This window comes from Natrix helvetica (assembly GCF_964273705.1).
Source record: "Natrix helvetica genome assembly, chromosome: 3".
Taxonomy (NCBI): domain Eukaryota; kingdom Metazoa; phylum Chordata; class Lepidosauria; order Squamata; family Natricidae; genus Natrix; species Natrix helvetica.
In genome coordinates, this window is record NC_138549.1 from 13,917,597 (window position 1) to 13,931,677 (window position 14,081).

A 14,081-nucleotide genomic window follows, 5' to 3' on the forward strand; every position below is an offset into this window, starting at 1 on the left:
CATAGGACCGACATTTATCAAGATCTGTTTTAAACCATGGGCTTGAAGTAGAGGTTTCTGCCACGTGTTATTAATCTGCTGTGTTTCTGTTCTGCTAACGGCAGCAAAAAAAAAATACTGTTCCTGAGGCCGGTTCCTCTTCTGCAAAGGTTAGCCCACAAATTCCTTTCAATGCTTCTGCTATAGTATCAGAAGTTAATGGCTATATTTAGCCTCCATCATCCGGTTATGGGGTCTTATATGTATCAAGATATATTCTCTGTTTAAACCTTCACCAAGTTCTCTCCCCAGCGATCTTCCCTTCCTTCATCAAAGCAGCTCTCTAGTGACCAGACCCTCAAGCCTGGGACTCAGCTGCCTGGCTGGGTGAAAAATCCTGAGGAGCCATGCTTAGTAGGTGAATTCATGGTCCTCATTCCCATTAAGTGGCACAGAAAGCTGCTCCTTCAAGTCTAGATTTAATGTGCATAGAAGACCCTGTGGATGTCACAAAATATCCCATCCAGCCTGTAGAATGATGCTATGAGCCACAGTAGCAGTACTGCAGGCTACTTCTGCTGACTGCCCTGCAATTTGGCAGTTCGAATCTCACCAAGGTTGACTCAGCCTTCCATCCTTCCAAGGTGGGTAAAATGGGGATCCAAATTGTTGGGGGAAATATGGTGACTCTGTAAACCACTTAGAGAGGACTGTAAGGCACTGTAAAGCGGTATATAAGTCTAAGTGCTGTTGCTCTTGCTATGAGAGGTAGACCCTTTTGAATCTGAACATGGGACTCAACCTTGAGAACCAAGGAAAACTAATGGGAGGACCTGTAGGCTTAGAAGATATCACTTGCTGTGGGGATTTCACCCTATTGGACCAGTGGTTGAAATAAATTTGAATGTTTTTGAAATGAAGAAGCCAATAGAAGAATTTGATCTACCATTCTACTTGAATCTATTCACCAGAAATCTTAAGAACGCTAAATCTCCGAAACATCCAGCTGGAGACCCATCTATCCTGGCTTTGATTTCAACCCTTGATAAACAATAGACTTCATGCATTTCTCCAAGGGTTGGAAAAGACAAAAGAGGAAGGAAATCATCAGCCATCATGCAGCCATCATTGGTCAAGAGACGAAAGGGTGTTTGGGGCTGTATCTATGTTTAATCTTTTCTGCAGAAGATCTAGCAGATGTGTGTGTGTGTGTTTGTTTGTGTGTGTGTGTGTAAATAGTGTTTTGCCAGAAGGCTGTTTTTGAGATATTCTCTGTATTTTCCATCTACTAACTTTAATGATTGCACAACCAAGCTCCTTGAAGTATACCTCTCTCCCCACCTCTTCCTCGACTTTCTCTTCCCTGTCCTCTCGTTTTCTCCTCCTCCTCCTCCTCCTCCTCCTCCTCCTCCTCCTCCTCCTCCTCCATGTTGTCTAGAGGGATAACATTTTAGGGAATGGTAACATCGTGGTCAGCCCAGGTTGTCAACTGACCTTACATTTGTGACTCCAATAGATTTGCAGGCCAACTTGGGAGGAGAGTTAGTAGCCCCCTCTGCTTTTGTTTCATTTGTATGAGAAAATAAGACATATTCACAAAATGTTTACCCTTGAACTGTGAAGGTCTCACTGCTCAGAAAACTAGCATGTCCCTTTTCAATGGGTGAATCCAGAATTTTTTTTTGTTTTTTATTTATTTTTATTTTTTACAAACATATCACTGTGCGAACAGTGTGGCACCTGGGTGTCATGTCAGGGGAAGTTTCACCCTGAATTAATGAGGTGTGGACCGTTGGTTTTCCAAGCAGCATATTTCTGAATAAGCAGAAAATAAAAGGCGGAGCATATTCTAATTAAAAATACTTTAATATAAAATAAAATAAAATACAAATCTTATTAACTTAATTAAGTACATTTTGGCGGAGTTATGTTTGCCTGCGTCCTCTTGGCAGGCGAACGGAAGATCAGAAGGAAAGTAAAGAATGTGTGACGTATTATGTGACATGCCCATTAATCATTGTCAGATAAGAAACAGTTCAGTCTACTGTATAACTCAGAATATAAGCACAAGTTGGCAAACCAATTAACGCAGTGACATGTCATATATTCTAATACAAATGAAACTAATAGCATTAGTCATAGTTATTACTTTCAACCAACTTATATATTTCTAATAGTAATACATATTTATATAAAGTTACAATCTGTCATTGTTCGATTATTCCACGTTTTCTCTTATTATTGCTCTTAAATTATTATATAAACGTGTATACACTAATATTCCCCTTTTCTCTTATTTCTATCTCTTATTCTAACTTTTAATAATGTCATCCTTTGTTTAAAAAAAACATTTTCTTTCTATCCTACCTAACTTCTAATCATGTCGTCTACTTACAAAGAAAAGAAAGGAGAGAGGAAAAGAGAAGCAAATCAAAACAACACCAAAAAAGAAAAATAATCTATCCATCATCTCTTGCCCGCTTCGATACTTTAATTGCTATGCTTTTTTTTTTCTTTTTGACTTGTGACAAGTCAATCCAGAATTTCTGATGGTTAGAGAAGAAAACCCTCTTATCTCTCAGGAGTTCTGTGTAAAATGTGGGTTAAACTGGATCCTAGATGTCTAAAGAGAGATTTTTACACACACACACACACAAACACACGATTCCTAGCATCCGTGACATTTCGTTTCAGGGAAGGTTTGAAGTTTTGTTTCTGTAGAGGAAACGGTGAGATTCCTATCTCGCAATGGGCTTTCTGGCCTCTGTACCATTTATTTTGGAGGTCATAAAAGGAGAAGTTGGGATGGTATAACGTTATGCAACCTGAAAGTGAAACGGATAAACTGGCGTGAAGAAAGTCATCCTTTCGTGTTCAAGGGAGTTTCACAAGTTCAAACTTTTACAGGAAACCTCGTGTTTGTGAGAGAAATGCAGCCCTACCCAGAAGACAGTCTGAAAGGAAAGAGAAGAAGAAATAGGGTGGGTTGTGGGAAATGAGAGGAACAGACAAGTTTCAGGTGGGACCCGTATAGTCATTCTTAGTGGAGATCATGAGGGGAAGGTTCTCTGGACCTCAATCGTACACATGCTGAGCTCTGTTCTCCAAACTGAAGAATGAATTGTGCTGTTTCATGAACATAATAAGGATTGGATTGGGGATTGGCCTTGGGCCTGGGCCTTGGGCTCTGGGGCTTGCCTTGGGGCCTGGTGCCTGGGCTCTGGGCTTGGGACCTGGGGCTTGGGGCCTGGGCTTGGGACTTGGGGCTTGGGGCCTGGGGATGGAGCTTGGGGCTTGGGACTGGGGCTTGGGGCCTGAGGCTTGGGGGCTGGGGACCTGGGACCTGGGGCTTGGGACCTGGGGCTGGGGCTTGGGGCCTGAGGCTTGGGGCCTGGGCCTGGGGGCTTGGTACCTGGGGCTGGGGCTGGGGGGCTGGGGGGCTGGGGGGCTGGGGGGCTGGGGGGCTGGGGCTTGGGTTTGGCTTGGCTAATGAGCCGAGAGCAGGGGAGATTTTGGATCTCCTGCTTAAGACAAGAATGCCTCCACTGTCATAATTGACAGAAAGTAAATTTATGAATTTACCAGCTTTCTGGATTTGCACAAAACTTAGCCAAGAGGTATACACTTGTCAAATGGAAGAAGTCAAGGAAGCGGGACAGAGTTCAAAAGTACTGCAAGTTTATTTCATGCTGCCAATACACAAGAATCAGAGAGTCAGTCCTGCCTCGACTTGAACTCTAGGCAAGAATGATTTGTGACTACATTTTTGGAGTGAGGTATAGTTTTACTAAAGTCAAATGAAGTACAGCAAAGCAAAGCCAGGCCTGAGGTTCCAACACCAATTCCCTAGTGAAGACCCCCGTTTCCCAGTCCTGCTCTCCCACTGATCCCCATAAGTCTAACCATATTCAAACCAGATGTTTTTGGAACTGCCATCCTTGGAATGCAGCTGCATTCTTCTCTCTGGCCGGCTGTCCTTGAAATGTTGTCTCCGCCCGCACAAAGTACATTGGAGGTGCTCCTTTCCCCCCTCCTAAATGGCTTCCCTCCCCTCCTCATCATCCATGGCAGGCTGGCACTGAAGTGAGGAGAAAGCGGGAGCGAGGTGGCAGATCTGACCCAGAGTATTAATGATCAAGGCAAATTGGTGCCACATAAAAGTCAATGGACTTGAAGGAGAGACTGAATTTAGGTCTACTATGAGATGTAGAGATTCCAGGCTGATGATGCATTTGATGCCACCTTCTGGCTCAGCTACCTTGTCTCCTACAACACTACGATGAAGGGCAGAAAGAGCAAACCAAGGTTTAATGAATAAAAGTTCACTTTTTTCATTGGTGCAGCTGCTGGCTTTGTTCAGAACATTCTAGGAACTGTTCTGAGCTAGGCTTCCCCAGCAACACGAAGCCGAGTCCTCGTCCCGATAAATCCCTTTTATTTAATTTACAGTGAATTCGTCTCCAGCAAAGTCCCAGCCCACAGTCTTTCAAGAGAGTTCACAATTACTGAACTTTATCAGGCTTGGAGAGTGGCCAGGCCAATATCTTTCAGACACCGCAATATTTGGCAAGAATGCAGGAATGAACGAATTGTCTCCTGCAAACTCCACTCCCCTTTTGCTCCTCTTTTATTTTCTCTGGGAGGGGCCATTCACTGTCCACCTGTGGCCTTACTCCCAACTCAACTCTTGTTCCTCAGCTGTTCCCTTCGTCCGGCAACTCTGCGCATGCACACACTGGGAACAGGTTCCAGCTGTTCGTCTGCCTCACTGATATCTGACTCTGAAGGCAGCTGATAACTGGCATACGGCTCTGGCCCTCTCTCTGCCTCCGACACAGAGCCCTCACCAGAGCCTTCCCCAGACTCCAGGATTGGCCCATGTTCCTCCCCAACCTCCTCACTGTCCGAATCTGCAGCCAGCTCCACTGGCTGCTGGCAGGCACAACAGGAATCCACAGATTTCTTTAGCAGCCGAGATGGTCCCCAACTGAACTGGATGGAACAACTCCAATTTTCCAGCTCAGGCAGCGAATGGTTTCCATGGATAAAACCTTCCTCTTCCTTCTTCTAGTCTCAACATCTCACAACCGTTTGGATAGGTTTCTCTGTGAAACTGTCTTTCAGACTTTGGACTCCCTGCCCAAATGACGGACACCTGCCAGAGGTGGTTGAAATAAAAGGAACACTTTCATCAAGGTTTAAAACAAATGAGCAGAAGGCTCAATCAGATGTCTTAAGTTGGGCTGCATCATTTTGGACCATGTGTGGATGGACCGAGAGATGCTCCTTCCGCTACTTACCACTGGCAGACAGACATATACCTGAGGCCTCTACTTACAACAGTTCATTTAGCAACTGTTTGAAGTTACAACAACACTGAAAAAAGGGGCTTAGGGCCGTTTTTCACTCTTACGACTGCTGCAGCATTCCCAGGGTCATGTGATTGAAATTCAGACACTTGGCCACTGACTCACATTTATGACGGTTGCAGTGTCCCATGATCCTGTTTTTTGTGACCTTCTCATGAGCAAAGTTGATGGCTAAACCAGATTCATTTAACAACCGTGTTACTAACTGAACCACTGCCGGGATTCACTTTACGGCGATGGCAAGCAAGGGTGTTCAAGGGGGTAAAAGTCGCTTCACAACCGTCTCGTTTAGGAACAGAAACATTGGGCTGGATTGTGGTAGTAAGTCGAGGACTGTCTGAAGTACCTGCGTTTTGGCCATCAGGCTGACAAGACATAGAGTCTGCTACTGTCGCTTCTACTGTGGGAATCCTTGTAAATATCCGTTGTGTCCTTAGCCAGGAAGCCTCACTTGTGAAAGAGGCTTGGGGACTCCCCTCCAGCTGTGTCCTTTCATAACACACAAATGCCCCGGGGATAGGTGGGGGCCTAACTCTACGTCACTCACAAAGACTTTTTGGGAAGTCAAAATCATCTTGTTTGACTCAGCACGTGAATTGCTGTTAACACAGTGACAGAGCCTGTTGCAATCCGGGGCATCAGCAGCCAAAGGACCATGTAGAGCAGGGAAAATTGGAGATGTTGAAAGGCCATTGGTAGTCGCCGCCCATCACTCCTCCTCCAACATGTATAAAAGGAAGAGGTTCAGTGCTCTCCAGCCTGGGCTTTGAAGACACAGGACATCATCCGTGGCATCATGTGGGCGAAGGTAGGTTCTTCCATGTCTTGCTTCCAGGAGGAGGTATGGATGCTTCATCTGAAGCAGAGGAGACAGGGGGCTTAGGCAGGGAGAGACATGGGGCTTTATCTATAGGAGGTGAGAGACCTACCGTATTTTTCAGAATATAAGATGCACCTTTTCCCCTCCTAAAAGAGCGTGAAAATTTGGGGGTGTCTTATACACTGAATCTAGCCTCACCCACCCACTGACCCCAACCTTTTGGCCTCTGTCCCCCAGCAATTTACCTCTTTGCAACAAATGGGGGCTTGTGGAGGCTTCAATAAGCTATAGCAATCCCTGCAGTCTCTAACAACTGATGATCGGGAGAAATTGAAAGTGAAACTTGCTGTTTGCTCCACGGGGCAAATTGCTGGGAGGGAGAGGCAGATATTTTTTTTCTTGTGCTAATCAGGCTGTTTGCTGGAAGGAGGTAAGTCAACAACTATAAATGCCTATAGAATGTTCAAATTATTAGACTTATTTTTTAAAGACTGCTTTATTATTATTCTAGACAACTTAACAAAATGAAGAAGCTTTTTAAAATAAATGCTTGATCTGAAGAGGCCCAGTGCTATTGTTTTAAAAAGTGATATTCTTCTATATAGCAGAGAATAATTATACTTCCAGAAGGCACATCAATTTTAACAGCATCTGTACAAGTATAGTCTGAAATATAACACTACAAACAGTGTATATTGTCTGTACTGTTTGTTGCAAGGAAGCAAATTGCTGGGAGGCAGAGGCAGATATTTTTCCCTTGTTTCCCCCAAAACCTAGGTGCATCTTATACTTTGGAGCGTCTTATACTCCGAAAAATAGGGTAATCTATGTTGGCTTTTGAGTAGAGTCAAGTAACAGAGATTTGGGGAAATGGTCCTTGAGGTCTGAGAGGCCCATCAGAGACCAACACAGACTGGTTAAGCTGAGCCAAAATGGGAAGGAAGCAGCTTCCTGTGTTCTAGGCAGCGCCCGTAGAGCCAAGGTTAACATTATGGGCTTCCCACAGGTTGGTGTATGTGCTATTGCCATGGCCAATGTTGTTGGCAAAGCTACCAGGACTTTGAAGCTAGGTGAGGTAGAGACCATCCAACCTCAGCCTTCAAAAACAGGGCAAGAGCGAAGTGTGGGTCAAAACGGACCTCACCCCATTCCTAAGAGATCCGTAAAGGGGGCGTGCATAAGCACACCAGTGTGCCTAACGTCCCTGTCCCCCTGTCCCCCTTCATCTGTATTTACTTCCTTCGTTCACATTTATGTTCATACTTATACCTGCTATCTTGCACGTTTGACAAACAAGTAAAATTAAAAATAAGACAGGAGGGAGAAATGAAAGTTATCGGAACCAAAAGATATTTCATTTTCTGATAGAATTGTGTTTCTGCTCCATTGGGGTGGCTGGCCAGCAGGAAGGAAATGCACAGGGTATTACAGCTAGTTCTTGATTTATGATCACAATTGAGCCCAGCATTTCTGTTGCTAAGCGAGACGGTTGCTAAGCAGGTGTCCCCTCCCCCCGTTTTACGACTTTTCTTGCCACAGCTGTTAAGTGAATTGTTGCAGTCAGTGGTGAAATCTATTTTTTTTTGCCACCGGTTCTGTGGGCGTGGCTTGGGGGGTCATGTGTCTGGGTGGGCGTGGCCAACCTTTTTTTTTCACTTTTTAAAGCATTTTTACTACCAGTTCTGACGAATAGGTAGTTCAAAATGCTTTAAAAATGGGAAAAAAGGTTCTGAGAATCACGCAGCTAATAGCTGAGTGTCAGAGAACTTTTCCATCCCACACTTTTTAAAGCTTTTTTTAACTACCAGTTCAGGCGAACTTTAACATTTTTTGCTACCGGTTCAAATGAACCAGTCAGAACCGGCACCCCTGGTTGCAGTTATTAAGTTAGTAATAGAGTTGTTAAATGAATCTGGGCTTCCCCATTGACTTTGCTTGTCAGAAAGTCCCCAAAGGGAATCCCAAGCCCCCCCCCCCCCCCCCCGGGACACCACAACCGTCAAAAGTACATGTCAGTTGCCAAGTGTCTGAATTTCCATCCCCTGACCACAGAGAGACTGCAATGGTCCTAAGTGTGAAAAACCATCAGAAGTCCCCTTTCCCAGTGCCATTGTAACTTTGGATGGTCATTAAATGAGCAGTTGTAGGTCAAGGACAAGCTCTGATTTGCTTCTGCAAAGATCAATCCAAACAATCCAAAGGTTAGGGTCTGGAGAAAATGGCAGGGGAGGAGAAACGTGTCTGTCACACTATACAATACAATACAATAGTAGAGTTGGAAGGGACCTTGGAGGTCTTCTAGTCCAACCCCCTGCCTAGGCAGGAAACCCTAAACCGTTTCAGACAGATGGCTATCCAACATCTTCTTAAAGACTTCCAGTGTTGGGGCATTCACAACTTCTGGAGGCAAGCTGTTCCACTGATTAATTGTTCTAACTGTCAGGAAATTTCTCCTCAGTTCTAAGTTGCTTCTCTCCTTGATTAGTTTCCACCCATTGCTTTGGTTTCTCTTTGCCAGAACATTACGGGGAACTTTGCGAATGTGATCCACGGGTTGAATCCAAGCCACCTGACTGACCGAGTCGTTCACAGGAGCAAACGGATGATTTTGGATACTTTGGGAGTCGGGCTGGTGGGCACCAGAACTGACGTCTTCCAGAAGCTCATCCAGTACAGCAAGGTAAGAGTATCTGTTGTCTAATTCTTATCTGAAATCAGATCAACAGAGCTGGAAGAGACCTTGTAGGACATCTAGTCCAATCCCTCGCCCAAGCAGGAGACCCTATACTATTTCTGACAAATGGCAGTCCAGTTTCTTCTTGAAAGCCTTCACTGATGAAGCTCCCACAACTTCTGAAGGCAACTTCTGTTCCATCAGTTGATTGCTCTCACTGTCAGAACATTTCTCCTGATTGAATCTCTCCTTGTTCAATTTCCATCCATTATTCCTTACCTGACCTTCAGGTGCCTTGGAAAATAGTTTGACCCCCTCCTCTCTGTGGCAGCCTCTCAAATATTGGAAGACTGCTATCATGTCTCCCCTGGTCTTTCTCTTCACTTGACTAGCCATGCCCAGTTCCTGTAACCGTTCATCTTATGTTTTAGCCTCCAGTCCCCTAATCATTCTGGTTGCTCTCCTCTGCACTTTTAACTAGAGTCTCAACACCTTTTTTTATAGTGTGGTGACCAAAACTGGATGCAGTATTCTAGGTGTGGTCTTACTAAGGCTTTATAGAGAGGTAATCGTACCTCACTTGATCTTCATTGATACCTTTTGGCCTAGGCAGTTATTTGGATGATCTTTTAAGGCAGGAGTGGGAAACTAGGACCTGTGGCTGTTATCCTCTTTGTAGGAGATAACCAAGCTAAGCCAGAGAGCGGGGTCAAATGCACCATCAGTTTGGAGTCACTACGTTGCTGTAAGAGACCTAAGTCCAGCTTCCCTTGAAGTCCATTGACTCTTATTGGTGCTAACTCACCTTGACCGTTCGTAGTTCAGATTCCTGTGTATAGATTGCATGGAATAAACTTGAAGTACTTTTGAACTTTATCCTGGTTTACTTTATTCTGGTCTTGGACTTGATAGATACACTGTTGTGCAACAACACCCCGTACAAATTGTGCAACAAATTGCCTTGATCATTAGTAGATCAGATTCTTGTGTATAGGGTTGCCTGGAATAAACTCGTAGTACTTTTGGACTCTGTTCTGGTTCCTGATTCCTTGTGCTTGATCCTCTTGGTGGAAGGAGCCTAGGAAATAATAAAGAGAAGTAGTTGTTTCGTTTTATATGCAGAAGTTCCTCCTAAACAAGATTGTGATTTTTTTTTCCAGATTTACACCTCGGATTCATCCAGTTCTGTCTGGGGATGCTCAATGCTCAAGCTGCCTCCGCTCTACGCAGCCTTGGTGAATGGTGTGGCGGTAAGAAGCCCTTGGTACTCCCTACCACCCTCTGATTCCACCTAGCTTTTTTGCTGGGAGAAAGTAGCTGGGGCCACTACTCCATCCATTTACTCTAAGTGGGGATGTGCTGGGAGCTGAGGAACTGTCATACATACATACGTGCCATTTGCCAAATGTTGGCAGTGTGACCATGGGTATGCTGCAATCATGTGAAATGTGGTTATAAGTCACTTTTGTCAGTTGTCAAGTCAGTTTTTCATATCAGCTCAAGGTGACCTGTGTAGCAGTGGTGGGTTACCAATTTTTTTACTACCGGATCGGGTGCGGTTGGGCGCACGCTTCTGTGCATCCGGGCGGGAGGGCGGAGCTTCTTACCGCCGCAACTACCGATTCGCCTGATCTGGGCCGAAACCGGGAGCAACTCACCTCTGTTATGTAGGTGTCTTTCCTAATTTTGTCCACCCAACAAGGAGCCTGGAATATGCTCCGACCCTCAATAGGCACTGCAGAACTTTATACGGGCCCCACATGGGGAATGTTAGGATCCCAGAGTCAGGATTTGGGTTGGGTGATTGTGGGGGTGAGGTGTTTTCTCCCATCATTGTGCCCAGTGATTTCCTTTCGGGATATCCCTTAAGAAGAGAAAAGAGGGCAGGAGAAGAATATCACCTGCTGGATTTAATTAGGTTTTTCTTCCTTGGAAATTCCTGCTGTCTATTGGCTTTTTGCTTCACCATCACTGTAGATGAGAGGTGTCAGACTCAACTTCATTGAGAGCCGCATCAGAGCTGTGGTTGACCTTGGGGAGGGGACAGCCGGACGTGGGCAACTGGGTGGGGGTGGCCAGCTTGATGCCATTCCCCAAACTTCTGGCATGTTTTCTCTTTGTACTGGGTAGACCTGGCTGAAGCCAAGCTGGCCTGATCTTTCCTCTTCGCACTCCCCGTGGGCCGGATCCAACCCCATTGGGGGCCGAATTTGGCCCACGGGCCTTGAGTTTGACATCCCTGCTATAGATGGCCTTGATGAGAAACTTTGGTCATCTTGATTTCAGCACAAGGGAGATGATCCCCAAGTGGTCTGAAAATGCAGGAGAGAAGGTGAAGCCCCAACCTCAGTTGCAACGCCCCCGACTCAAAATTTCTTCTCTCTTTCTCTGCTTCCCCCTTCACAGATACACTCCATGGATTTTGACGATACATGGCATCCCACCACCCATCCGTCGGGGCCAGTGTTGTCATCCCTCATGGCCGTTGCTGAAGGTCTGGCCGAAAAACAAAGGGTGTCTGGCTGCGACTTGCTTTTGGCTTTCAACGTTGGGATCGAGGTGCAAGGCAGACTGATGAGCTTCTCCAAGGAGGCCAGCAATCTTCCTAAAAGGTCTGGTTTTTTAAAACTTGTTCTAAACAGGCCCCAGAAGGACCCTCCTGATGTGGGCTTAATGGTCAGCCACGATTCTAACCTAGCATCATCAAAGCTTCCTTTATTCCTATCTAAGCTGAGTGGGCTTCTTTGTTAGATGGTCATTACTTGAGGACCAGATCAGTGGTGAGTTCCAGATCCCGTCGCAACCGGTACATTGCGATGGGGCAGGGTGTCACCTCATGCATACGCAAAGCATACGCATGCACAGCGCACGCATGCGCATGCCACCGCCCTGCAACACTCCAGCTGCTCAGCGGAGATTGCGCAGGTGCCGTACACTGCACATGCGTGCGCAAACAGCCCGGTTGGCTTAAAATTAGGTAAGGAATGAAAGGTGGGCGGGTGGGCCCACCATAACACCATTCCGGTACCGTGGCCGCTGCTCCCAGCTGCCACCAGTATACCCCTACCGGGTTGCACCACCTGGAACCCACCACTGGATCAGATCCTGAATGGGCTTTCTGATGTGGCAGATCAGATCATTTATTGGCACCCCTTGCTGGGACACAAACTATTGTTCTCTTTGCACTTAGGTGATGTACAGGTTTTGACTTACAACAGTTTTTTTAGTGGCCATTCAAAGTTACAACAGCATTGGAAAAAGTTACTTATGGTCAAACTTTCCAGGCTAAGGGATTCACCAGGAATGTTGAGAAGGAGAGTTCTGTAGGTCAGGGGTCTCCAACCCACCAGTCCATGGGCTGGCAGTAGTCCATGGCATGCCAGAAACCAGGCTGTGTAAACATGCGCAGCCCATCCACGGGATGAAGGCAGCATGAAAAACCATGCCCCCTTGGGTCCACAGATAAACCTCTGTCCAGGGAACTGGTCCTCACGGCCTTTCTTCTGCTCACGGCTGCTATTTGATTTTTCCAGGTTCCACCCGCCCTCCATTCTCGGCACCATGGGAAGCGCTGCAGCCACCGCAAAGCTCTTGGGTCTCGACCAACGCAAGTGCAAGGAAGCCCTGGCGGTAGCCACCTCTTATGCCGGTGCCCCACTGGCCAATGCAGCCACGCAGACCAAACCGCTTCACATGGGCAACGCCAGCCGGCACGGGGTGGAAGCAGCTCTCCTGGCCTCTCTGGGCCTGCAAGCCAGCAAGCGAATTCTGGACCTCGAGTCAGGCTTTGGGGCCTTTTACATGGATTACCTACCTCAGACGTTGCCCAGCCTCCAGTCCTATTCTTGGTTGCTGGACCAACAAGACGTGGCCTTCAAGAGCTTCCCGGCGCATCTGGGGACACACTGGATGGCCGAAGCTGCCCTGGCGGTAAGGAAGCATCTTGCCCAGAGTGGGGAACCTCTGCCCACTACACGCATCAAAGCCATTGTGCTTGATGTCCCCAGTATTAGATATGTTGATCGGCCATTTCCTTCTTCCGAACACGAAGCCAGGCACTCCTTCCAGTTTGCCGCCTGTGCAGCGCTGCTGGATGGCTTCATCTCAGTCGAATCCTTCACGCCGCAGAGACTGTCTAGGCCGGAGTTGAATGACCTCCTCCAAAAAACCAGCCTGGAGCATTCTCCGGATAACCTCCCCAGTTTCAACAGCCTTTACTGCGGGGTCAAAATCATCCTCCATGATGGAGACACCTGGGCAGAGCGTTGTGAAACCTTCTATGGGCACTGGAGGAAGCCCCTGAGCCACGGGGATTTGGTGAAAAAGTTCCATGCCAATGCCGTTGCCGCGGTCTCCCCAGAAGTGGCCAAAAGCATCGTAGACACGGTTGATAAGCTGGAATCCCTGGACGACTGCGGGGAGCTATTCTCACTTCTTCGAGGAGCTGAGCTGACAAAAGATTTGCGGCAACGCAAGAGGGAAACTTTGTGAGACCTACCTGGTCCCAGGAGAACCTTCCTGGCCTGCACTTCAGGGTCAGCTATGACCTAGCTTCATTGATTCCTGTCTAACCTTAGTACAGGTCGTCCTCGACTTACAACACTTCATTTAGTGACCGTTGAAAGTTGCAATAGACTGAAAAAAGTGACATGACAATTTGTCAGAATTACCTTTGCAGCATCCCCATGATCATGCGTCCAAAATCCAGGTGCTTGGCAACTGTTTCATACTTACGACCATTGCTGTGTCCTGGGTGTTTGTGCGTCCCCTTTTGCGACCTTCTGACAAGTCAACGGGGAAGCCAGATTAGCAACCGTGTTACTAATTTAAGAACCTGGTTTGCCCTTAGGGCCGTTTTTCGCCCTCCGGAGCCTTCAGGAGGGCAAAAAACAGCCGAAAAAGAAGGCCGAAGTCAGCTGGCCAGAGCGCCCATGCACACTGGAGCTGACAAGGCAACACCTCCTGTACACTAACAAATGGCTCCATGTGCCACCTCTGGCTCATGTGCCATAGGCTCACCATCATGAGGCTAGAGAATAGAAGCCAAAACAGGAAATAAAATTTGCAAAAATTATTAATTATAATATGAAGAAAAATGTATGTATGTAAAATTTGATGATATGCATTATACTATTAGATTACAATATAATTCTTACATTAGTATATAGAATTGTTAAAATCTACGAGAAGGCAATCATCGAACAGTAAACTACAAAAGCAGATTATGCATGCAGACACG

General features: G+C 46.4%; 1 protein-coding gene across 1 annotated transcript; it reads left to right on the forward strand.

Annotated features, from left to right (window-relative positions):
- Nucleotides 1-6,116: 6,116 nt before the first annotated feature.
- Nucleotides 6,117-14,081, forward strand: ACOD1 (aconitate decarboxylase 1). The gene is made up of 5 exons (XM_081948630.1): nt 6,117-6,156; nt 8,687-8,848; nt 10,003-10,092; nt 11,249-11,454; nt 12,376-14,081. Exons 1-5 carry the CDS (start codon nt 6,145-6,147, stop codon nt 13,331-13,333), a joined length of 1,428 nt encoding a protein of 475 aa, XP_081804756.1. The 5' UTR covers nt 6,117-6,144; the 3' UTR covers nt 13,334-14,081.